We start from the raw sequence: 27,370 nt of genomic DNA on the forward strand, positions 1-27,370 counted from the left end.
TCTCTATATATATTGAAATAATTAATACAGTTTCATTACTACAATTATTATATGTAGGTAGCATGGGCATACATGATGCCCATGCTCTCATGTCAAGCACACACACATAAATGTGTGTGTGTGTGTGTGTGTGTGTGTGTGTGTGTGTGTGTGTGTGTGTGTGTGTGTGTGTGTGTGTGTGTGTGTGTGTGTATAATGTGTGAATGTTTATAGTAAGCAGAAGAGAGCACTTTACCTTGAACAAAGAGGTGGGGACGTATGGACACTCCCTGGAACAAAAGCAAGACACTAATGTTAGCGAAGAGTCACACCGGAAAACTTCCCCGTTAACTAACCAAGTCATCCAGTATTCACTAAAAGGTTTTAGCAAGTTATTTAACAATAAGCAATAAAATCAGATTAACACGTTTTCATTTAGACAACTGTCAATGACCCTAAGCTAAAACTACATATTGAACTACACATTCATACTTCAAGTGCACTTAATTGTTAGAGCAGGTTGAGTATATAGGCGCCTGTGACCGAGTCAATTCAATTTCTTTATGCACCCCATACCCATCTCGTGGGCGGTGGTGTAAAGGGTTACAGAGGCACATAATCGGTTCAGGAACTGAACCCTCTAGTTCGTTTAGCTAAGCTAATAACTCTTTTGACGCTAGTTACATAATTATTAATGTTATATATACATGTACACATACTCATACATACATGTGCATATAACTGAAAACTCACACCCCAGAAGTGACTCGATCCCATACTGCCAGCAGAGTGCTCCTGGCAGTATGGGTTCCGGTCACTTCTGGGGTGTGAGTTTCCAGTTGCATATAGTCCTGGGGACCATTCAGGCTTATTCACACATGTACATATATATACATTAACATATATACATACACATACATATTTAATCAGTAGGCAAGGACACTGCAGCGCCATCTTAGCAAGTTTCCGTGTCTAGAGTGGGCACAAGTATGCCCCTGATGTGTGAGGAGAGAGAGAGGACTCACTGGGGCAGTGATGGTGGTGTTCCACACCTGTGGTGTAACAGTACACTCACCGGGGCAGTGATGGTGGTGGTCCACACCTGTGGTGTAACAGTACACTCACCGTGGTAGTGATGGTGGTGTTCCACACCTGTGGTGTAACAGTACACTCACCGGGGCAGTGATGGTGGTGGTCCACACCTGTGGTGTAACAGTACACTCACCGGGGCAGTGATGGTGGTGGTCCACACCTGTGGTGTAACAGTACACTCACCGGAGCAGTGATGGTGGTGTTCCACACCTGTGGTGTAACAGTACACTCACCGGGGCAGTGATGGCGGTGTTCCACACCTGTGGTGTAACAGTACACTCACCGGGGCAGTGATGGCGGTGTTCCACACCTGTGGTGTAACAGTACACTCACCGGGGCAGTGATGGTGGTGTTCCACACCTGTGGTGTAACAGTACACTCACTGGGGCAGTGATGGTGGTGTTCCACACCTGTGGTGTAACAGTACACTCACCGGGGCAGTGATGGTGGTGTTCCACACCTGTGGTGTAACAGTACACTCACCGGGGCAGTGATGGCGGTGTTCCACACCTGTGGTGTAACAGTACACTCACCGGGGCAGTGATGGCGGTGTTCCACACCTGTGGTGTAACAGTACACTCACCGGGGCAGTGATGGCGGTGTTCCACACCTGTGGTGTAACAGTACACTCACCGGGGCAGTGATGGCGGTGTTCCACACCTGTGGTGTAACAGTACACTCACCGGGGCAGTGATGGCGGTGTTCCACACCTGTGGTGTAACAGTACACTCGCCGGGGCAGTGATGGCGGTGTTCCACACCTGTGGTGTAACAGTACACTCACCGGGGTTGTGATGGTGGTGGTCCACACCTGTGGTGTAACAGTACACTCACCGGGGTAGTGATGGTGGTGTTCCACACCTGTGGTGTAACAGTACACTCACCGGGGTTGTGATGGTGGTGTTCCACACCTGTGGTGTAACAGTACACTCACCGGGGTTGTGATGGTGGTGTTCCACACCTGTGGTGTAACAGTACACTCACCGTGGTAGTGATGGTGGTGTTCCACACCTGTGGTGTAACAGTACACTCACCGGGGCAGTGATGGTGGTGTTCCACACCTGTGGTGTAACAGTACACTCACCGGGGCAGTGATGGTGGTGTTCCACACCTGTGGTGTAACAGTACACTTAGGCAAGTTTAGAGAAAGTAGTGACCGAGGCCGTCTTGGTGAAACCACCAGAGAGAGAGATGCCTGTAGCCAAGTCTGAGGCTGGGACAACGTCTCTTAGTCTGCTGATGCTGTTACTTGTCCCATACACATGTTTTACTTGACACATGTCATTGTCAGACACAATGGACCTGCTAGCTCCAGTCTGCACTGTTCTGCTTTCTTTAAATCCATCCAGGAGTGTCTTAAAAGTGTCTAATGACACTTTTAAGGGAACTATTTGATAACTCAAGATTCCCGTCAACACTTTATTTACTGTAACCTTAGCAAGGGCGTCAACTTTATCATGTTCCTGCAGGCCAATGTCAGAAGGAAGGAATTATCAGGAGAAAGCGTCAAGCCATTACGACTACATAGCATTTGGTAGGGACCAGGACAAGGATTTGGGATGGGGGGGGGGGGAGGGTAGTGTACAGGTGTCTGGGGGGTTATTATGGCGTCTCTGGGGTGAGTGTGTGGAGTGTACAGGTGTCTGGAGCAGAGTATGAGGTCTGTGGTGGAGGGTACAGGTGTCTGGGGCAGAGTATGAGGTCTGTGGTGGAGTGTACAGGTGTCTGGGGCAGTGTATGAGGTCTGTGGTGGAGTGTACAGGTGTCTGGGGCAGAGTATGAGGTCTGTGGTGGAGTGTACAGGTGTCTGGGGCAGAGTATGAGGTCTGTGGTGGAGTGTACAGGTGTCTGGAGCAGAGTATGAGGTCTGGGGTGGCGTGTACAGGTGTCTGGAGCAGAGTATGAGGTCTGTGGTGGAGGGTACAGGTGTCTGGGGCAGAGTATGAGGTCTGTGGTGGAGTGTACAGGTGTCTGGGGCAGTGTATGAGGTCTGTGGTGGAGTGTACAGGTGTCTGGGGCAGAGTATGAGGTCTGTGGTGGAGTGTACAGGTGTCTGGGGCAGAGTATGAGGTCTGTGGTGGAGTGTACAGGTGTCTGGAGCAGAGTATGAGGTCTGGGGTGGCGTGTACAGGTGTCTGGAGCAGAGTATGAGGTCTGTGGTGGAGTGTACAGGTGTCTGGGGCAGTGTATGAGGTCTGTGGTGGAGTGTACAGGTGTCTGGAGCAGAGTATGAGGTCTGTGGTGGAGGGTACAGGTGTCTGGCAGGTGTCTGGGGTCCTCACAGCGACCTTCTGGTGTCCAAGTCCCAAGGAGAGGACAACGCAGGAGCGACTTTAGTAACAGGTAAAACTAGTTACGGGAGTTGAAAACCTGGACACGTTTGATGTTAACTCTTGGAGGGGAGGATGGCTGTGTGTGTGGGGGGGGGGGAGGGGGCGGCACGGGGAGTAGCACTTTATGCCCCCCTCTACTAGCCCTGTACCTGTTCCGTTTCTACCAACTCTGACTTAAAGATTCTTTGTCGAATCTGGCCTTAAAGTTGTGGATGGAGGTGGCTTTCAAACCTTCCTCCTTCAGGACATTCCATTTGCTGACCACCCGTACAGGGTACCTTACCTTGCGGTGGTTTCGGGACTCAACGTCCCCGCGGCCCGGTTCTCGACCAAGCCTTTTCAGCTTTCGTCGACACTTTGCCATTTCAAGAAACACCGATCTTATCATTATCTTTTTGTTCGGTTTAAAGAGGCTGCCCTTATCCACCTTGTCTATTGCCCTCAGTATTGTTTATGTAGTGATCATATTCCCTTTTGTTTCGCCTCTCATAGCTCTTCAACTTTCGTTATGGGTTCCACGAAATGTAATTTAATTCCTTTACTTCATATTCCAGTATTGGTCTTATTTAGATCTGAATGAGTTACTTTACGAGGAAGTGTCTCATTAATGGTACAAGTGGATGGATAACTTTCCACGTTGAAACTACTTACACACAAGGTGCAACTAACACACTACTTACTGTATGCTATGGCAATACACAGCACAACACGGGGAAGTAGTGGGGCAGACCAGCTTACTAATGAAGTTGTACAAACCGTCAGTTTAACGACAAAGCCGCCATGATTAAGGACAAATGTACAGGTTTCGTAAATGTTTGGCGAATCCAGGAATACCTGGGCCTGAAATAGTGTTCCCAGAGATCCGTGGAGTGTGATTAGGGAGCTAGGAATAGTTACACAACGTATTTGAGTGGTATTTGGTGTTGAGGGACAGCTTGGTAGCAAGTGACGGACTCAACGTTGGTGTCCAGCGGTACCAAGAGACTCCTCCCTCTGCCCCAGGGCACTACGGTGCACTCTTATAAGTTATAACAGTGAAACACTTACTTTGAGAGATGGGTATTGTGGCACGCGGTACACATCCCTCTTTATACGCTTGTGAGGACAATATGCTTAAGGGCACACACACACACGCACGCAAGCACACTGAAATGTGTGAGACATATTTGTGTGAAGTGTTTGGATATTCGTTCAGATATGCGAGTAATTGTCTAATTTTGGGATCTCGTTATCTTGCCCTTTTAGCAAACTGTCACTGCATGTTATCTCTATAATCCAGCGAGGCTTATAATGTTACAAAGGTCAAAAACCACTTGAGGATAATTGTGCCCCCCCCCCCCCCTCGGCTAATCAGGCTTACCCGACTACAGCTGAAAAGCGTCTTGGCTTGTTAATGTCCCGCTCTCTAATTCTCCGTTCTATTTCTACGTCATCTAAGAATGCAAAATCCTATTGGTTCATTAGACTTTATAACGTAATTACTTGTCGCCAAGTTCAGGTGGTTATCTTGAGGTTATCTTGAGATGATTTCGAGGCTTTAGTGTCCCCGCGGCCCGGTCCTCGACCAGGCCTCCACCCCCAGGAAGCAGCCCGTGACAGCTGACTAACACCCAGGTACCTATTTTACTGCTAGGTAACAGGGGCATAGGGTGAAAGAAACTCTGCCCATTGTTTCTCGTCGGTGCCTGGGATCGAACCCAGGACCACAGGATCACAAGTCCAGCGTGCTGTTCGCTCGGCTGGTAAAATAGGTACCTGGGTGTTAGTCAGCTGTCACGGGCTGCTTCCTGGGGGTGGAGGCCTGGTCGAGGACCGGGCAGCGGGGACACTAAAGCCTCGAAATCATCTCAAGATAACCTCAAGATAGCCAATACTGAAATATAACAGCCTTTGGCCGGGATTTCACATCATGCTAAGTACAAACCCAACATATAACAAGTAGAGAGCCTTGTGGTAGAGAGCCTTGTGACAAGACTGGTGCCAGAGCTGAGAGGAATAAGCTACGAGGAGAGGAAGAGAAAAAGAGGAGGAGATTAGAGAAATCTCAAACCTATAAGACGGAAAACAGAACTGATATGATCACAACATACAAGATACCGAGAAGAATAGATAAATACAGCCTCTTTAAATTGAAACAAATTAGGACAAGATGACAAGGATTAGGACAAGGACAATTAGGACAAAAGGACAAGGTGACAGCGGGACACACAAGTGAGTCGAAGAAATATAAGGAACCACTTGTACCCACAACAGTCAGGTAACTTGTGGAATACACTCAAACAAGTTGTGGAAGGCACTTCCATCTACAACTTTAAGGCCACATTCACATAACTAATCAGAATAGTTATGTTGTAACGCAACAGGTGTAACAAGGCTGTTAGACAGGGCATAAAGTAGGCTGCACCTCCTCATAGACACTGACATGTAAGAACACTTAGCACAGTACCAGTACCAACAGTACCCCCACCACCACCACCACCACCACTACCACCACTACCACCACCACCACATTCTACCGATAACAGAACGAAACTGACAAGTGCTATAAGAAATGCAATCTTGCCATGAGGGCATCAAGTGATAAGGAGAGATAAGGTGCAGAGAGAGGGGGGGGGGTGGTGTAAGTGTTGTACACCTACACAGCAACTTTGAAGTACAACTTAACAGAACAATCCGGCCAGCAAGTGTTGACACTAGCGGTAGCAAGAGCGGGAAGCGTCAAGATAATGGTAACCGACATTTACCAAATAACCATTTGGTAAAGCAGCTAGACTGATCAACCAGGCTGTTGGACGCGGCTGCTCGCAGCCTGACGTATGAATCACAGCCTGGTTGATCAGGTATCCTTTGGAGGTGCTTATCCAGTTCTCTCTTGAACACTGTGAGGGGTCGGCCAGTTATGTCCCTTGTGTGTAGTGGAAGCGTGTTGAACAGTCTCGGGCCTCTGATGTTGATAGTTCTCTCTTGAACACTGTGAGGGGTCGGCCAGTTATGTCCCTTGTGTGTAGTGGAAGCGTGTTGAACAGTCTCGGGCCTCTGATGTTGATAGTTCTCTCTTGAACACTGTGAGGGGTCGGCCAGTTATGTCCCTTGTGTGTAGTGGAAGCGTGTTGAACAGTCTCGGGCCTCTGATGTTGATAGTTCTCTCTTGAACACTGTGAGGGGTCGGCCAGTTATGTCCCTTGTGTGTAGTGGAAGCGTGTTGAACAGTCTGGGGCCTCTGATGTTGATAGTTCTCTCTTGAACACTGTGAGGGGTCGGCCAGTTATGTCCCTTGTGTGTAGTGGAAGCGTGTTGAACAGTCTCGGGCCTCTGATGTTGATAGTTCTCTCTTGAACACTGTGAGGGGTCGGCCAGTTATGCCCCTTATGTGTAGTGGAAGCGTGTTGAACAGTCTCGGGCCTCTGATGTTGATAGTTCTCTCTTGAACACTGTGAGGGGTCGGCCAGTTATGTCCCTTATGTGTAGTGGAAGCGTGTTGAACAGTCTCGGGCCTCTGATGTTGATAGTTCTCTCTTGAACACTGTGAGGGGTCGGCCAGTTATGCCCCTTATGTGTAGTGGAAGCGTGTTGAACAGTCTCGGGCCTCTGATGTTGATAGTTCTCTCTTGAACACTGTGAGGGGTCGGCCAGTTATGTCCCTTATGTGTAGTGGAAGCGTGTTGAACAGTTTCGGGCCTCTGATGTTGATAGAGTTCTCTCTCAGAGTACCTGTTGCACCTCTGCTCTTCAACGGGGATATTCTGCACATCCTGCCATGTCTTCTGGTCTCATGTGATGTTATTTCTGTGTGCAGGTTTGGGACCAGCCCCAAATATTTTCCACGTGTAAATTATTATGTATCCCTCCCGCCTGCGCTCAAGAGAATACAGATTTAGACACTTTAGTCGGTCCCAATCGTTTAAATGTTTTACTGAGTGGATTCAGGCAGTAAAGGATCTCAACGACAACACCACGACCACCACACCACCACCACCACAACACCACGACCACCACACCACCACCACCACAACACCACGACCACACCACCACCACGACCACCACGACCACAACGACAAGAACCAAACCAAGACTAACAGGAGGTATCGGCCAGAATCTCACCAGTCCACCCACTATATATGCTATTCAAGCCTCGTTGATATTCAACCATTCCCTCACACTCTCACCACCACCCTCACATGGAGGCACACCCCTCTCTCTCTCCCCCTTCCTCCCTCTCTCCCTCTCCATAACCCTCCCTCTCCCACAATTTTTGTTTCACTCACGAACCACTGTGGTCCCAGCGGAGTACCACAGGGTTCAGTTCTTGCACCAGTAATGTTTATCGTCTACATAAACTATCCACCAGGAGGAAGACAGACCTATATGAACAAGTTTACCGATGCAGGCGATGAGTCACAATAACGTGGCTAAAGTATGTTGACCAGACCACACACTAGAAGGTGAAGGGACGACGACGTTTCGGTCCGTCCTGGACCATTCTCAAGTCGATTGTGAGAATCGACTTGAGAATGGTTCAGGACGGACCGAAACGTCGTCGTCCCTTCACCTTCTAGTGTGTGGTGTGGTCAAGTTTACCGATGATGCTAAACAGCAGCTTGGGAAGCACAGACTTTGACGAGTCTTGGAAGATTGTCATGTCATCCGAATGATCTACACAAGGAATTCAGTGTGAATATATGCCAAGTTATGGAATGTGAAATCGGAGAAAATAGACCACATACATCTTACAAATTACGTGAAGAAGAATTACAGAACTCAAATAAAGAACGAGACCTCGGGGTGGTTTTGGATAGTAAGTTGTCGCCAGAGGAACACATAAGGAACATTGTGAGAGGAGCGTATGCGTCGCTTTCCATATTCAGACTTGCTTTTAATTACATGGATGGTGAAATACTGAAGAAACTGTTCATGACTTTTGTGAGACCAAAATTGGTATATGCAGCAGTTGTATGGTGGCCAAATCTCAAGAAGCTCATCAGTAAACTGGAAAAGGTGGAGCGGCGTGCTACACAATGGCTTCAGGAACTGAAAAATAGAATTATGAAAAGAGTCTAGAGAGGTTGAAAATGGCGAAGATAGAAGAAAAAAGAGGTGATATGATTACTACATACAAAATAGTAACAGGAATCTACAAAAATGACAAAGTGGAGTTCTTGAAACAGGCAACTTCAATAACACGAGGGTATAGATGCCGATAAAAACAATGAGACAAAGGTGCCGATAAAATATTAGAAAGTTTTCTTTCGCAAACAGAGTGGTAGACGGTTTGAACAAACGATGGTGGAGGCCAAGACCGTCAGTAGTTTCAAAGCGTTATACGACAAAGAGTGCTGGGAAGACGGGACACCACGAGCGTAGCTCTCATCCTGTAACTACACTTAGGTAATTACACACACACACGTATATACGTATATGTAAACGTTATACAGACAATGTCGGGCCAATGACCTCTCGGCGAATTATGCTCAGATTTCTTTCATGCACACACAGGGAGGGGGGAGGAGGGGGGGGGGGGGGGTATTAATTGATCCATCACCCCTGGGGGCTCCCCCCCCCCAACACCTGTACCGGCTCCCCCTCCCCCCCTCTCTCTCTCTCTCTCTCTCTCTCTCTCTCTCTCTCTCACGGAGCGCAGTACCTGGACAAGCTACAAGCAAGAGCTGTCATCCTACCTCAGCTCAGTTGACACCTGCTCCTAGTGACCCATATATTTCATGAGCCTATTATATACATCAGGAATAAACCTTATTCATTAAGTAACAATGATATAAGGAAGAGGATCCCTATATGAGACTCGCTTCCCCCCCCCCCCCATCAGTCTCTCACCATATAAACAACACAAGACAAGGTATAGAGAGAAGCAAGTGAGCGAGCCGACCACAGGAAGCAGTAGGGAGTTCGGTGACTTCCCGCCAAACACACACCGAAACTACGACGTTGGTACAACGTTCGAACAAGTTTTAACACCACCTAACCAGTCATAACCAATCTAGCAAGTTGTAACAACGTTCTAATATGTCATAAACACGTTAAACCAAGATGTAACAACTTTATTACAAGTTGTAACAAGCGGAATATAGAGACAGTTTCGATTTGTGTTTCCAGGGTTAACACGGCCCACGGCGTCACCCAGTAAACAATGGAGGATACAGCGGCACCTCCGCATCTCAGCAACACTGACCAGAACACAACACTTACACTGTGATTGTCGGGAGTCACCACGAGGCGGCCAGCACCCTGTGTTACATCAGCCCCCTCACACACCTCCCTGTGTGACTCCCCTGCACCTGTAGCGGAGGTTTGTATTAGTCATTCTCATTGAAACTTTTGAAATACTGAACGATTAGGATGCTGTTGATCCAGACAACATCATGTGGGTCCACTACCACTCACAGGATGGGTATGGGGTCCACTACCACCCACAGGATGGGTATGGGGTCCACTACCACCCACAGGATGGGTATGGGGTCCACTACCACCCACAGGATGGGTATGGGGTCCACTACCACCCACAGGATGGGTATGGGGTCCACTACCACCCACAGGATGGGTATGGGGTCCACTACCACCCACAGGATGGGTATGGGGTCCACTACCACCCACAGGATGGGTATGGGGTCCACTACCACTCACAGGATGGGTATGGGGTCCACTACCACTACACATAAGGGGCATAACTGGCCGACACCTCACTGTTCAAGAGAGAACTGGATAAGCACCTCCAAAGGATACTTGATCAACCAGGCTGTGATTCGTACATCAGGCTGCGAGCAGCCGCGTCCAACAGCCTGGTCGACCAGTCCAGCAACCAGGAGGCCTGGTCGACCAGTCCAGCAACCAGGAGGCCTGGTCGACCAGTCCAGCAACCAGGAGGCCTGGTCGACCAGTCCAGCAACCAGGAGGCCTGGTCGACCAGTCCAGCAACCAGGAGGCCTGGTTGACGACCGGGCCGCGGGGACGCTAAGCCCCGGAAGCACCTCAAGGTAAGGTATGAGAACTGGCTGAACATTTATAGAGTTGCGGTTCGAACAGAGGTCGTCAACGAAGCACTGTTCGAAAAACTTAGATCAACAGTTGTAAGTCGTGTGTAAACAGTTTATCATTCATAAACAAGGAGGTAGGCGCCTGGATCAACAACCATTTGGCTTTTGTTGATGAGGACTGGCTGAACATCACGGAGATCTCCCAATCATTTGACATTCCTGGCTCTACGACAAGCGAGTCCCAGCCAGTCAGCCAGCCAGTCAGCCAGCCAGTCAGCCAGCCAGCCAGCCAGCCAGCAGGGCAGCCAGCCAGTCAGTCAGCCAGCAGGGCAGCCAACCAGCCAACCAGGAGGGCAGCTAACCAGCCAACCAGTGAGGCAGACAGCCAGTCAGCCAGGAGGGCAGCTAATCAGACAACCAGTGAGGCAGACAGCCGGCCAGCCAGTTGAGCAGATAATCTCTGCTAGTTGTCAGCCCCACGTAACCTAATGCATGTTTTCCCAGCACCACAACGGCACAGCGCTCATCAGCGGACCACATCATCAACCACCAACACGGATTCATTCTCCAAGCTGTCAAGAGAGACGCCGCCAAGGCGTATCAAGGTATTTTCGTAGACTTGGAGAAGTAACTCAAGCTAGCCTAGCGTTAACCTATCCTAACCTCAGGCTAATCTAACTAGGCTGCCCAATACTGTCACACTGGCGGTGTGTCCACTCACAGGATGAGTGGCGCTGCCCAATACTGTCACTATGGCGGTGTGTCCATTCACAGGATGAGTGGCGCTGCCCAATACTGTCACTATGGCGGTGTGTCCATTCACAGGATGAGTGGCGCTGCCCAATACTGTCACTATGGCGGTGTGTCCATTCACAGGATGAGTGGCGCTGCCCAGTACTGTCACTATGGCGGTGTGTCCACTCACAGGATGAGTGGCGCTGCCCAATACTGTCACTATGGCGGTGTGTCCACTCACAGGATGAGTGGCGCTGCCCAATACTGTCACTATGGCGGTGTGTCCACTCACAGGATGAGTGACGCTGCCCAATACTGTCACTATGGCGGTGTGTCCACTCACAGGATGAGTGGCGCTGCCCAATACTGTCACTATGGCGGTGTGTCCACTCACAGGATGAGTGGCGCTGCCCAATACTGTCACTATGGCGGTGTGTCCACTCACAGGATGAGTGGCGCTGCCCAATACTGTCACTATGGCGGTGTGTCCACTCACAGGATGAGTGACGCTGCCCAATACTGTCACTATGGCGGTGTGTCCACTCACAGGATGAGTGACGCTGCCCAGTACTGTCACTATGGCGGTGTGTCCACTCACAGGATGAGTGACGCTGCCCAGTACTGTCACTATGACGGTGTGTCCACTCACAGGATGAGTGACGCTGCCCAATACTGTCACTATGGTGGTGTGTCCACTCACAGGATGAGTGACGCTGCCCAGTACTGTCACTATGACGGTGTGTCCACTCACAGGATGAGTGACGCTGCCCAGTACTGTCACTATGACGGTGTGTCCACTCACAGGATGAGTGACGCTGCCCAATACTGTCACTATGGTGGTGTGTCCACTCACAGGATGAGTGACGCTGCCCAGTACTGTCACTATGGCGGTGTGTCCACTCACAGGATGAGTGACGCTGCCCAGTACTGTCACTATGACGGTGTGTCCACTCACAGGATGAGTGACGCTGCCCAATACTGTCACTATGGCGGTGTGTCCACTCACAGGATGAGTGACGCTGCCCAGTACTGTCACTATGGCGGTGTGTCCACTCACAGGATGAGTGACGCTGCCCAGTACTGTCACTATGACGGTGTGTCCACTCACAGGATGAGTGGCGTTGCCCAGTACTGTCACTATGGCGGTGACAGTACTGGGCAACTCCTGCAGTGACGTCATTTACATAAATAAGGAATAGTATAGGTCCCAGCAGCGATCCTTGAGGCACCCCGCTTGTTACTGTACTCCAGTCTGACTTCTCGCCCCTCGCCCTTGTCCCTCACTGTCACTTTCTGACTCCTGTCTGTTAGGTAATACCTTAACTATGTTAGTGTGTTTCTGCTTACTCCTGCCTGTCTCTCAAGTTTGTATAGTAACCTCCTGTGTGTGTGTGTGTGTGTGTGTGTGTGTGTGTGTGTGTGTGTGTGTGTGTGTGTGTGTGTGTGTGTGTGTGTGAGTGTGTGTGTGTGTGTGTGTGAGTGTGTGAGTGTGGGTGGGGAGAAATTAACAGATGTTTTACTAAACTGCTAGTGTATGTACTTGAGTGAAGGCAAACACCTGGACTATTGCGACACACACACACACACACACACACACACACACACACACACACACACACACACACACACACACACACACACACACACACACACACGTGTAGCCTGGCCGTTACCAAGGCCACAACCATTCAACACAGTTTTCATGGCCACTGAGCTGGTGGGTTTGGCGTCGCCAAAACGGAATATTAAATTGGTATTTATACCCTGAACAACGATTGAAACTTGTCCATTAAACAAAGGTTATGTATACAAGCACAAGTGACACATAAATGAATACAAAAGATATGTATACTGTAGCAAATATTACCAGTGATCTTACCGTCTACCGATAATGTGCTGGGCCAGTATTCACCAAGGTGTCTTACGATAGTTAAGATCTCTTACTTGCATCATGGCGGGCGAGTCTTACACTCTACCACCTCCACATCACTACGAGGTCCTCAACCCAAGGTTATTATTGTTATATACGACCTCGTAGCGCGTTGAAGGTCGTAAACTGGGTATTGGAGCAGACTAAAGTGTAGTGATTGAAGTAAGTGAGGTGGTCTGACTTGCTGGTTACCCGCGCTATACAACACTAGTTTCTGACCCCTCAGTCTCTTTATACTCCCTGCCCCCCCTCCTCCCTGTGTCCCCTCCCTGTGTCCCCTCACTCCCTGTGCCCCCCCCCCTGTGTCCCCTCCCTGCCCCTGTGTCCCCTCACTGTCCCTGTGTCCCCTCACTGTCCCTGTGTCCCCTCCCTGCCCCCTCTGTATCCCCTCGCTAGTTCACGCCACGCTCTCACTGTGACTCTTTGTTTTCAGTACATTATGTACAACATTTTCCTTGTAAGGGACCAGACTGAGGCTCTGCTGACCTTATAAGTTGTCTCAATATGGCGTTTGAAGAACAATTAAGAACATATGTTAGTGTTTTTCATGTGGTTTCTCAGTTGATGGCTAATGGCACTGTTCCACAAGTAGTGACCAATGGCAATGTTCCACAAGCAGTGACCAATGGCACTGTTCCACAAGCAGTGACCAATGGCACTGTTCCACAAGCAGTGACCAATGGCACTGTTCCACAAGTAGTGACCAATGGCACTGTTCCACAAGTAGTGACCAATGGCACTGTTCCACAAGCAGTGACCAATGGCACTGTTCCACAAGGAGTGACCAATGGCACTGTTCCACAAGCAGTGACCAATGGCACTGTTCCACAAGCAGTGACCAATGGCACTGTTCCACAAGCAGTGACCAATGGCACTGTTCCACAAGTAGTGACCAATGGCACTGTTCCACAAGCAGTGACCAATGGCACTGTTCCACAAGCAGTGACCAATGGTACTGTTCCACAAGCAGTGACCAATGGCACTGTTCCACAAGCAGTGACCAATGGCACTGTTCCACAAGTAGTGACCAATGGCACTGTTCCACAAGCAGTGACCAATTGCACTGTTCCACAAGGAGTGACCAATGGCACTGTTCCACAGTGACCAATGGCACTGTTCCACAAGTAGTGACCAATGGCACTGTTCCACAAGGAGTGACCAATGGCACTGTTCCACAGTGACCAATGGCACTGTTCCACAGTGACCAATGGCACTGTTCCACAGTGACCAATGGCACTGTTCCACAGTGACCAATGGCACTGTTCCACAGTGACCAATGGCACTGTTCCACAAGCATTAAGCCGGGCCCGTGTTGTGAGGGAGGCAGTGTGTGTACTCACCTACTTGTGCTTGCGGGGGTTGAGCTCTGGCTCTTTGGTCCCGCCTCTCAACTGTCAATCAACAGGTTTGTGGAAAGCAGGGGGGGAGTGTGGGGGAAGCAGGGGGGCTGAGGGAGGAAGGGGGAGGAGTGTGAGGGAGGCAGGGGGCTGAGGGGGGGGGGAGTGTGAGGGGAAGGGTTATCTTGTGAGGAGATAAGCAGTACAGTGTGGAGCAGCAGGAAAGGTCGACGACCCCAACACCGTGGCTGCCAGCACCCTCCTCCTCCTAATTTAGGCCACTCTACTAATGCCCGCGTGGGGGGCACAGGGGGGCATGGGGGGCAAGCGTGCACACAGGTGGGTATGTGAGGGTGTGGGTGGGCCGGAGCCTGGTTTTACTATCGGTGTTTACTATTTGCGCCTGACAGTATGGACCACCTGCAGGAAGATACAACAGTAACTCTGAGAGAGGGTTAAAGATACTCCGCCCAGTTTGTTTCTGCCACCAAATGGACTCGTTAATGACCCGAGGATTACGAGTCCACTCAGCTATTAGGCCCCTTAAGTGTGCGTACTCACCTAATTGTACTCACTTAATTGTGCTAATTGTGTAATTGAGGCGAGGCGTGTACTCGCCTAATTGTCCTAATTGTGTAATTGTGTGTGTGTGTGTGTGTGCGCGCATGTGTACGTGCATGCGTGCGTACATGTGTGCGTGCATACGTGCTTACATGTGTGTATCCGTGCGCGCGTACACGTGTGCGTGCGTACATGTGTGCCTGCATGCGTGCGTACATGTGTGCATGCGTACATGTGTGCCTGCATGCGTGCGTACATGTGTGCATGCGTGCGTGCGTACATGTGTGCATGCATGCGTGCGTACATGTGTGCATGCGTACATGTGTGCCTGCATGCGTGCGTACATGTGTGCATGCGTGCGTGCGTACATGTGTGCCTGCATGCGTGCGTACATGTGTGCATGCGTACATGTGTGCCTGCATGCGTGCGTACATGTGTGCATGCGTGCGTGCGTACATGTGTGCATGCATGCGTGCGTGTATGCGTCAAAGTGTCGTGATCTAGTAGAGGCAGGAGTGTGTCTCCCGGACCCGCCATGCTGGCTGCCGCTCCTCTACTTTTATATACAAGTGTTTTGCCTAATTAGGGTCATGATTAATGAAGCATCTAGGTGACCACTTACGAAACCTGTACATCCTTCTTGGATCATGGCAGCTTAGTCTATATTAAACACTTTACCAGCTCGGAGGCGCAGTTACGGACTACACCCAACTGCTTCCCAGCTCATAAACTGTTTAATATAGGTACACTAAGTCACCATCGTTGAGTAAAGATGTACAGGTTTCGTAAGTGAAGACTGGAGTGCTTGGCGAGTCCTGCCCCACAAGCGTATGAACGCAGCTGCAACCTTTCCTCATAACAGGTAAGTCCGTAACGATACCCACGCCATCTAGGTTGTGAATACAATTACAATTTCAGTTCCCCGGTGGAAGGGTGTTATCCTACTCTATACTTTAGTACCCAGTATACTGTCTATCTGGCTAATAACGTTTATGTTCACAGAGGTGACGTGAGGAGGTGATTACGCTGAGGAGGACAGTTCACCTTGGGCAGTCCAGGTCTCCTAACTTGGTCCTGTGAGAGGAGAAAGTGGCCGCCGTCGGTAGTAGCAGTGTTAGCTGCTGGACTTATGTAGAGGGTTCAGGAACTGAACCCTCTAATGACAAAGTTGACGCCTTTGCTAAGGCTGCAGTAAGTAAAGACAGTACTGAACGGAATCTTGAGTTATCAAATAGGTCCCTTAAAAGTGTCATTAGACGAGAACTCCTGGATGGATTTGAAGAAAGTAGAACAGTGCAAACTGGAACTAGCAGGTCCATTGTTCATCACAATGAAATGTGTCAAGTAAAACATGTGTATGGGGCGAGTAATAAAGTCAGTAGACTAACAGATGTTGTCACAGCTCGTATAAGACTTGGCTACAAGTATCTCTGGCAGTTTGGCTTGTATAGGGATCTAGATGAAGTAAAGTGTAAAGTGTGTGGACACTAGACAGGGACACACACTCGAACACTATATCTTGGATTGTAGTAAAATTGAGCCATTTAGAGATAAATCTAAGCTCACTGTGTATGATATGGCAACCTAATCTTATTATCATGGATAAATTACCTGAAATCCTTGCACTGTATCCACATTTCGCTTCCAGTAGATAAACGACATATGAGATTAAGAAACAAGTAGTGTATTGTGAGGACTAATAACATACATTTCTCAGACTTCATTGATGGTGTTGTTTCTAATTTCCGCAATTTTTTCACATTCCATTATATAATGACGCAAAGTATGCGAATAGTTCTGCTGACAGAGTTTACATATTGTTAAATCTACATCAGCAAATGTTACAAACTGCCAGAGGTACTTGTAGCCGAGCCTAAGCCTAGCAGTGGTAACATCTAGAAGTCTGCTAACCTTATTGGATGACCCGTAGACGTGCGGTTCTTCCTGCATAATAGAATGATGATAGATGGAGTAACTGGTGGGAATTTCACATTTGCCTCAAGTCTACGAGATTTAGTTGATGTTCCTGGAATATTACTGTCCTCGGGCTGCTCAAAGGCAGTCCAAGTTGGTAATCAATTCCCTCTTTACGAGCAAAAGTCTTGGCCAACTCATCAGTTCTATCAAGCATTCGGAGACCAATACTGGAAGGAATCCACAGAAGACAGACTCTGACTCCATCATTTATTAGTTCACCATATTTGTGTCTCTATGAATCCAAACTTACGAGTTTCTAAGCTCGTAAACTGTTTAACAAATGTAAACACAACCACCATAATTGAGGAAAGATGTATAGATTTCGTAAGTGGTTGCGTAAATACTTTGTGAATGGTGGAGGTGGGTGAGTAAGTATTGTGATCATTGTTTGTGTAGTGATCTGAGAGAGAAGCTGTGCAGGTCAATACTCTCAGTGTTATCTGTGAGGTGATCTTTTTTTGTCTTCTCTTATCATATTGTACGCATTTGTTCTCCTGTGTTCATCTTGTGGTGGGCCGTGTACTGCCCTGTGAGCTGGCCAACACACGCAACATGTGTCGCACAACACACGTATCACGCAACACACACAACACATGTGTCACACAACACACACACAACACACGTGTCACACAACACACACACAACACACGTGTCACACAACACACGTGTCACGCAACACACGCAACACGTGTCACGCAACACGTGTGTCACGCAACACGTGTCACACAACACACGCAACACATGTGTCACACAACAATGGTGTTCAACCATTTCAATAGACCAGGCGGAAACAGCATGAACATATCCAATTACATTTGCAGGTGTGTACTCCAGACACCTGTATATATATATGCTCCTACACCTGTTAAAAATCCCCCCACACACCTGCGTTTAGGATACGGGGATACAGTAACAACAGCGGATTGATAATAGTTGACGGCTTAGGCATGAAACCTGTGATAGACATATGTATGTATATATGTACTTAATATATGATACTGGAGCCGGTCGGTGTAGGTGTGTAGCGGTACTAGTAAGCGTATATTGCTGGTTGGGGGGGGGGGGGTGGCACTGGCAGGTGTGGTGGGCGGGTGGCTGGGTGGCTGACAGGTGTGGTGGGTGGCTGACAGGTGTGGTGGGTGGCTGACAGGTGTGGTGGGTGGCTGACAGGTGTGGTGGGCGGTCTGATGATGATTGGGTCAATGACCCGAGGGACGGGTTGTCCCGGCACAACACGGACCCAATGCCCATGTATTGATTATTCCCCCCCCCCCACCCACACCTACCACCACCCACACCTACCACCACCACATGCAACTCACCAACTACACACCTGCACACACACCCTCCCAGCACACTCACAAGCCCACCACCACTTTCGTGGGAGTAAAGAAGTGAAGGAAAAAGTTCGAGAAATGTGAAAATAGTTCTAGTATCAGGCGGGCTGTCCGCCTTGCTGACACGTGTACTCCACTAGTTGTGCTTGAGAGGGTTGAGCTCTGGCTCTTTGCTCCCGCCTCTCAACTGTCAATCAACAGGTGTACAGGTTCCTGAGCCTATTGGGCTCAGGAACCAGGTGAGGCAGTGGGGGGGGGGGGGGAGCCAGCAGTAGTATTGGGTCGGCTAGCATGCCGTGTGTGTGTGTTCCCTGGAGGCTTTGTTTCCAATTATTAAACAGTTAATGAGCTCCGAAGCACCAGGAGGCTGTTTATAACAATAACAACAGTTGATTGGCAAGTTTTCATGCTTGTAAACTGTTTAATAAATGCAACCAAAGCCGTCAAACATTGAGGAAAGATGTACACGTTCGTAAGTCCTTGCGTAAATGCTTCGTGAATCTGGTCTCAAGTTCACCACATCTCTCACTACACCACATCTTTCTTTCACCCTATGCCCCTGTTACCTAGCAGTAAAATAGGTACCTGGGTGTTAGTCAGCTGTCACGGGCTCCTTCCTGGTGGAGGCCTGGTCGAGGACCGGGCCGCGGGGACACTAAAAGCCCCGAAATTATCTCAAGATAACCTCAAGATAATCAAAATAAGAATAATGGAATACCTGGAGAGGATAAACTCTCTAGGTTTCTGTATTACTTGTTCTACCACAGACGTGGCCAACATTTACAATGCTAATCATCACATACTCATTTTCTTCCGTCCTCCGTGGACAGTGTTAGAGATTTGTTAAACATATAGTTGAGTGATTTGTTGACCCAGCCACAGAAAGTGATTGTAGTGCTTTTAAAATGCTAATCTAACCTACACATATAAATACACGGGATTTACGTCTGTCCTTCATAAACAGTGTTCAAAGTGTCTTTTTACAGTGTTTACAAAAGATGAAATGCAACTGTGACCAGCTTTTACATGTCCTGTATACACATAAATGTACATGTGTATACACATATAATTTGTCTGTCCTACTTTGACAGGGTAAGATAACTGCTATATGTAGTGAAAAGCATCATGGTTTCAGAGGAAAAAGTCCTCCCTGACAACTTGAGGTCCACAGCACGGCTACCAAAATACGACAGGAAAATGAGAGGCCGGGTAGCCAGTACTTTACTACATTGTCAAAAAAGAATTTGATGATGATCTTCATGAAAGTGAGGTGGTGGAGAGGGAGCAGCAGGGTGAGATACATGGGAAGATGCACAACTGGGTCAGGGAGTACCTGGAGGACTGAACACACCAGGACACAGTACCTGGAGGACTGAACACACCAGAACACAGTGGTGAGGGCCAGGGAGTACCTGTAGGACTGAACACACCAGGACACAGTACCTGGAGGACTGAACACACCAGGACACAGTACCTGGAGGACTGAACACACCAGGACACAGTACCTGTAGGACTGAACACACCAGGACACAGTACCTGTAGGACTGAACACACCAGGACACAGTACCTGGAGGACTGAACACACCAGGACACAGTACCTGGAGGACTGAACACACCAGGACACAGTACCTGGAGGACTGAACACACCAGGACACAGTACCTGGAGGACTGAACACACCAGGACACAGTACCTGGAGGACTGAACACACCAGGACACAGTGGTGAGGGCCAGGGAGTACCTGTAGGACTGAACACACCAGGACACAGTGGTGAGGGCCAGGGAGTACCTGTAGGACTGAACACACCAGGACACAGTGGTGAGGGCCAGGGAGTACCTGTAGGACTGAACACACCAGGACACAGTGCTTGGTGTAGAGGTGGAGGAACCAACAAGTGAGGTTAATGATCTACCTGATGGCGTGAGCTCCTACATGTTAATGTTTACCGATGACAGAGCTGAATGTAAATAGCGAGGACCGCAGAGAGTTACAAGGAAGACCTTGATAAAGTCCAGGAGCGCGCGGACAAAGACCTGCTATAACCCGAGCGCGCGGACAAAGACCTGCTATAACCCTACAAGTGTAAAGTAATGAAGATGAGAAATGCAGCAGCAGCAGCAGAGTGTCCTCATCACTTATAACGTCACAAAGGTTCAACCCGTCTTCAGACCAAGTCAGTTCCATCCAGCGGTCGACCCCAAAGACGCATTCATCAATTTTAACATGCTGTTCATTCAAAATAGCAATTTTCTCAAGAATAAATTAATATTGTTATATATTAGCATATTGTGCATATTTATGCAGTGGTTAGGTTAGGTGTTTAGGTTCTGTTGGCGATTATTTGTATTGTTCGAGGGCGAAGCATTTACAGGGTTGTGGTTCGAACACAAGTCGTCAGCGAAGCATTTAATTGTTCAAGAAGTGTTCGAACGTCATCAGTTGAGTCGTGTGTATTGATGGTTGATAAAGATTAAGCCATTCAAGAGATGGCACGGGCATGAATAACCCGTAAGAGTCGTGTGTAAACCGTTTTTCATTCATAAACTTGGGTTTGGCGGGTGCATGGAATGGAATTTGGCCTTTGTTTATGAGGACGGGCTGCAAAAATGATGTACTAAACTGCCAGGACTTTACCTAACCTAACCGACCACCTACGCATAGAAGACGTGAACTTTTGAACACCAACAATAAGGTTCACAAACCACACGAAAGGTGGCTATTTTTTTTTTTTTTTTTGCAGGGATATTCCTGCGCGGGCCCTAAGCCTCTGGCTGGCCCACTGGGCGGGCCCTAAGCCTCTGGCTGGCCCACTGGGCGGGCCCTAAGCCTCTGGCTGGCCCACTGCGCGGGCCCTAAGCCTCTGGCTGGCCCACTGCGCGGGCCCTAAGCTAAGCCTCTGGCTGGCCCACTGGGCGGGCCCTAAGCCTCTGGCTGGCCCACTGGGCGGGCCCTAAGCCTCTGGCTGGCCCACTGGGCGGGCCCTAAGCCTCTGGCTGGCCCACTGGGCGGGCCCTAAGCCTCTGGCTGGCCCACTGGGCGGGCCCTAAGCCTCTGGCTGGCCCACTAAGTGTTGCTGGTCTCTGTTGTACTTGGGCGGAGTATGAGTATTTATGACTCGTATGGTCGCTTCAGTAAGATTTTATCCTGTGTTTAACAATCATTTCCTTCACTTGGACTCTGGGAGCCTCGATCCTCTGGACCACACAAGCGGAAGACTTTAGTTCCAGCAACCTGGCTATCTTGAGGTTATCTTGAGATGATTTCGGGGCTTTAGTGTCCCCGCGGCCCGGTTCTCGACCAGCCCTCCACCCCCAGGAAGCAGCCCGTGATAGCTGACTAACACCCAGGTACCTATTTTACTGCTTGGTAACAGAGGCATAGGGTCAAAGAAACTCTGCCCATTGTTTCTCGCCTGGCGCCCGGAATCGAACCCGGGACGACAGGATCACAAGTCCAATGTGCTGTCCGCTCGGCCGACCGGCTAGCTCAACATCTCTTCTACCCTAACCTAACCTGCCCTGTCCTATCCTTCCCTAACCTAACATAACCTACCCTAACCAACCTTACCCACCTTGTGTAGCTTCCGGGGATCAACAGCCCCGCGGCCTGGTCTCCGACCAAGCCTCCTGGTTGGTCGTTTGATCAAGCAGGCTGTTGGACGCTGCTGCTCGCAGCCTGACATATAAATCACTTTTTCACCCTACACTAACCTAACGTAAAGAGATAAAATGCTCAAATTTGTAATGTAGTAATGTATGCAATGTATATAATGTGTAATGTAGATACAATTCTGCTTTATATATGGTGTGACGGAGGTGTGACGTCACTAAGACGTCACAGTGTTCACGCCGACGCAAGTTTTAGACCAATAGGAGAGGTTGACGTGACGTCACTGCCAGGGTGTGGAAGCAACCGCTTGTCACTCAGTAACATCAAGAGATATATACACCAGAGGATATATACACCTGTGGAACACACACTCAGAGGGACATATACACTGGGGCTCATATATACACCCAAGTGTAAACAACTTTTCAGTGTATATACACACATGAGTTATAAGTGAAATAAATAACGTTTTGATAACCTAACCAGGAGGTCGATAGGCCTTAATAACACCCCCCCCCCTCCCAGAGGTTGATACGTCTTAACTCTTAATGGATAAAGCTTGGACGAGGCCAGCCTGTGGACAATATCCACCAAAAGATGGATTTTGGGTTCATAATACACTAAACCTAAAACGCTCTTCACACGCCGTGTCCGAAACATTTAAATGTGACTTCTTCTCACATTCTCCTTTCATAGATAATAAAGCAAAATAGGATCATTCTTAACTATCGTGCTTACATTATCTTATTTTTTACTCCTTTTAAGAGCCGTAAGTAATTCAACATTTAAAGGTTACAGTAGGAAAATATGTCCCAATGTAGGTGGGAACGACCTCTTGGTCTCGTCAAACTTCACCTGAACACTTGTTATATCCAGGTGGATCAACCTACGCTTGTCACTGTCTCAGAAAGAATAATAAACAAGGAAATCATACACTAGAGACTACTACTACATCTTGTTTGTATCCCCAAGCTTGGATATTACCACAAACTGCTGTTAAAACATCAGTTAGAGCGTTGTGCGGTTGGCAACGCCGCACGCACTGGCGCTACGCAGCTCAGCTGATCCACCCACGGCAGCGCGCGCGCTTTCTCTAACATTCCCAGTATGAACGACATCTACACACGACCACATTACAATATCACTCTAAAATTACTAGTTTCTACACTCAATTATGTTACGGTGAGTTAGAACGTGATAAAACTAGTGTTAATTATTTTGGTCGTAATGTGTGAGGAATACGTATAGGCCAGATATATAAATATATCATCTTGATGAGACATGTGTCTGTACGTACTGGGATAAAAAGTTAGCGGGAGCCGGCTACCTATCGTGTATCCCGTGGGTTTGAAAGGCCAGTAAACCCAGACACTCCCACTCACGGTGCTGACTGACGAAACCAGTCATTCTCTACATTATTTACCTGCATTCTCAGTGTCTTTTGTAGCTGTCTCTCTACTCACCTAGTTGTGCTTTTCGGGGGTTGAGCTGCGGCTCTTTGGTCCCGCCTCTCAACTGATGGGTTGTCTAGTGAATTATCCAACATGTCCACATACACACAATATTGCTCATATTGAAACATTGCAGAGTTCCACCTTCCTGGGGGCAGAGGCTTGGTCGAGGACCGGGCCGCGGGGACACTAAGCCCCGAAATCATCTCAAGATAACCTCAAGATAACCTAACCTAACCTATCTTCACAATCTAACCTAAGCTAATGTATCCTAACCTGATGTATCCTGTCCTAACAAAAATAAGAGTTAAAATGATGTGGTTTATATATGACATGAACGATATTTGTGACGTCATTATGACATGATAACGTCGATAAAGATAACGGTACAGGTTATGGAGGCTACTGGGGCTACATGTAGGGGCACTGGAGGAAATGCCAGCGAGGGTAGGTAGGGGAGGGAGATACCCTGGCTGGCCAACTGGAGGGCATTGACCTGCGCCATATTAAAACCCCCCTACTGACGGAAGGCCGCGGGCACAGCCTCCATGCCCTAACGTACCCGCTCCACCACTATTATCAACCACAGGTTCATGCTCAATGAACGTACAGCATAAAATACTTGTTGCGTAATGCTGAAGGACACCATACAGGTTGCAACACCCACTGGACACTGCTGCAACACAGGGCAATGTTGACACGAGGACCATACATGCTGCAACACAACATCAACATGGGTTCAGGGATGGCAAGTCCTGCCTCACAGGATTAATTGAATTCTACGACCAGGCAACAAAAATCGGGCAAGAAAGAGTAGGGTGGGCAGACTGCGTATTTTTGGCTTGCAAGAAAGCCTTTGATACAGTACCACGCAAGAGACTAATGCACAAGCTGGAGATGCAGGCAGGAGTGAGAGGGAAGGTACTCCACTGGATATGGGAGTACCTAAGCAACAGAAGACAGCGAGTCGCTGTGAGGGGCGAGGTCTCAGATTGGCAAAGCGTCACCGGTGGAGTCCCGCAGAGTTCACTCCTTGGACCTATACTGTTTCTGATATATGTGAATGATCTCCCAGAGGGAATAGACTTGTTCCTCTCATTGTTTGCTGATGATGCAAAAATTATGAGGATAAAGTCAGAGGAAGATAGTATGAGGCTACAAGGTGATCTAGACAAACTGAATGAATGGTACAACAAATGGCTACTACAGGTCAATCCGAGCAAATGTAAGGTAATGAAACTAGGGAGTGGAAACAGGTCAGAAACAGGATACCGAATGGGAGATGAAGTCTTCCATGAAGCAGACAGAGAGAAAGATCTAGGAGTTGATATCACACCAAACCTGTCTCCTGAAGCCCACATAAAAAGAATAACATTGGCGGCGTATGCGAGGCTGGCTGACATCAGAACTGTCTACAGGAACCTGGGTAAGGAATCATTTAGAATCTTGTACACCACATATGTAAGACCAATCCCGGAGTATGCGGCCCCAGCATGGAGCCCGTACCTTGTCAAGCACAGGACTAAGCTGGAAAAAGTTTAGAGGTATGCCATAAGGCTAGTCCTAGAACTAAGAGGCATGAGTTATGAGGAAAGACTGAGGGAAATGCAACTCACGTCGCTGAAAGACAGGAGAGCTCGGGGAGACATCATCACTACCTACACAATTCTCAGTAATTGACAGAGTAGGTAAAGATAAACTGTTTAACACGGGTGGTGCGCGAACAAGGGGACACAGGTGGAAACTTAGTACCTGAGTACCCACATGAGCCACAGGGACGTTAGAAAGAACTTTTTCAGTGTCAGAGTAGTTAACAAATGGAATGCATTAGGCAGTGATGTGGTGGAGGCTGACTACATACAGTTTCAAGTGTAGATATGATAGAGCCCAGTAGGCTCAGGAACCTGTACACCAGTTGATTGACAGTTGAGAGGCGGGACCAAAGAGCTCAACACCCGCAAGCACAACTAGGTGAGTACACACACGCGCGGTATATTCAACATAGAATGTCTTGTATGGTCCCGCGTTCGAGTCTCCGACAATTCATGTTAAGTATATAAATATATCAATAACAATATACAAATTCATTACAAAAAATTATGAAGGCAGCCGAGCCAATTATGTGGATTAATAACACACATGTAAGTTAATGTTTTTATATAAGGTTTAGAGACAATATAAACAGCCGCAGAGTTTGTGAGGAGACACGACACTTCCTCGGCCAGTGTGTGTATGGCGTGTGTGTCCTTGTAGTGGTGTTGTAGCTCGTACCAGTCCCGTCCTTGTAGTGGTGGTGGTGTAGCTGGTACCAGTCCCGTCCTTGTAGTGGTGGTGGTGTAGCTGGTACCAGTCCCGTCCTTGTAGTGGTGGTGGTGTAGCTGGTACCAGTCCCGTCCTTGTAGTGGTGGTGTAGCTGGTACCAGTCCCGTCCTTGTAGTGGTGGTGGTGTAGCTGGTACCAGTCCCGTCCTTGTAGTGGTGGTGTAGCTGGTACCAGTCCCGTCCTTGTAGTGGTGGTGTAGCTGGTACCAGTCCCGTCCTTGTAGTGGTGGTGGTGTAGCTGGTACCAGTCCCGTCCTTGTAGTGGTGGTGTAGCTGGTACCAGTCCCGTCCTTGTAGTGGTGGTGGTGTAGCTGGTACCAGTCCCGTCCTTCACACAACACTTGGCTAGCGGGAAACCCTAACCTAACCTAACCTAACAATACCTACAGTATTAACAAGCAGAAGTGTAGGTGTGTGTAGCGGCGGTGTAGGGTGACACCTTGTGCCTTGATGACAGCTCTCAGGGGTGGTGACACCTTGTGCCTTGATGACAGCTCTCAGGGGTGGTGACACCTTGTGCCTTGATGACAGCTCTCAGGGGTGGTGACACCTTGTGCCTTGATGACAGCTCTCGGGGGTGGTGACACCTTGTGCCTTGATGACAGCTCTCGGGGGTGGTGACACCTTGTGCCTTGATGACAGCTCTCAGGGGTGGTGACACCTTGTGCCTAGATGACAGCTCTCAGGGGTGGTGACACCTTGTGCCTTGATGACAGCTCTCAGGGGTGGTGACACCTTGTGCCTTGATGACAGCTCTCAGGGGTGGTGACACCTTGTGCCTTGATGACAGCTCTCAGGGGTGGTGACACCTTGTGCCTTGATGACAGCTCTCAGGGGTGGTGACACCTTGTGCCTTGATGACAGCTCTCAGGGGTGGTGACACCTTGTGCCTTGATGACAGCTCTCAGGGGTGGTGACACCTTGTGCCTTGATGACAGCTCTCAGGGGTGGTGACACCTTGTGCCTTGATGACAGCTCTCAGGGGTGATGACACCTTGTGCCTTGATGACAGCTCTCAGGGCTGATGACACCTTGTGCCTTGATGACAGCTCTCAGGGCTGATGACACCTTGTGCCTTGATGACAGCTCTCAGGGGTGATGACAGCTCTCAGGGGTGGTGACAGCTCTCAGGGGTGATGACAGCTCTCAGGAGTGGTGACAGCTCTCAGGGGTGATGACAGCTCTCAGGGGTGATGACAGCTCTCAGGAGTGGTGACAGCTCTCAGGGGTGATGACAGCTCTCAGGAGTGGTGACAGCTCTCAGGAGTGGTGACAGCTCTCAGGGGTGATGACAGCTCTCAGGAGTGGTGACAGCTCTCAGGGGTGGTGACAGCTCTCAGGGGTGATGACAGCTCTCAGGAGTGGTGACAGCTCTCAGGGGTGATGACAGCTCTCAGGAGTGGTGACAGCTCTCAGGGGTGGTGACAGCTCTCAGGGGTGGTGACAACCATCATGTCCTCCGCTACACGGCTCTTACTTCACTCTCAACAATTACCCTTCACTAACCATACACATCACTAAACACTCAGTGTCACGGCAGTCTTCCCGCTCTCAGTTACATCCACATGTGTATAAACGCATCACTGCACACATGTACGTACAGACACATACACAGGTGCACGGACTAATACACACACACATGTACAACCCACATATACTGTACATGCATGTAAGCACGCACACACAAATGTACACACGCGAACACATATATATATACAAGTGCG

General features: G+C 48.9%; 2 protein-coding genes across 3 annotated transcripts in view; one reads left to right on the plus strand and one right to left on the minus strand.

Moving 5' to 3' along the window:
- The window catches only part of LOC123769990 (major facilitator superfamily domain-containing protein 6), an 80,275-nt gene that overhangs the window by 41,153 nt on the left and 11,752 nt on the right, over positions 1-27,370 (minus strand). The window contains exon 2 of one of the 2 annotated variants that reach the window (XM_045761526.2): positions 236-269. The exons of the other annotated variant lie outside the window; for it this stretch is intronic. The gene's annotated coding sequence lies outside the window, so the exon portion shown is untranslated. The remainder of the gene's footprint in view (positions 1-235; positions 270-27,370) is intronic. 2 annotated transcript variants of the gene reach the window in all.
- Positions 13,559-14,158, plus strand: LOC138350396 (platelet glycoprotein Ib alpha chain-like). Its single transcript, XM_069301022.1, has one exon. The coding sequence runs from the start codon at positions 13,559-13,561 to the stop codon at positions 14,156-14,158; it is 600 nt and encodes a 199-aa protein (XP_069157123.1).

This window comes from Procambarus clarkii, chromosome 45 (genome assembly GCF_040958095.1).
Source record: "Procambarus clarkii isolate CNS0578487 chromosome 45, FALCON_Pclarkii_2.0, whole genome shotgun sequence".
Taxonomy (NCBI): domain Eukaryota; kingdom Metazoa; phylum Arthropoda; class Malacostraca; order Decapoda; family Cambaridae; genus Procambarus; species Procambarus clarkii.

What these genes read in the sequence shown, in the direction of transcription:
- LOC138350396 (XM_069301022.1), top strand. Translation starts at nt 13,559, where the DNA reads ATGGCGTTTGAAGAACAATTAAGAACATATGTTAGTGTTTTTCATGTG.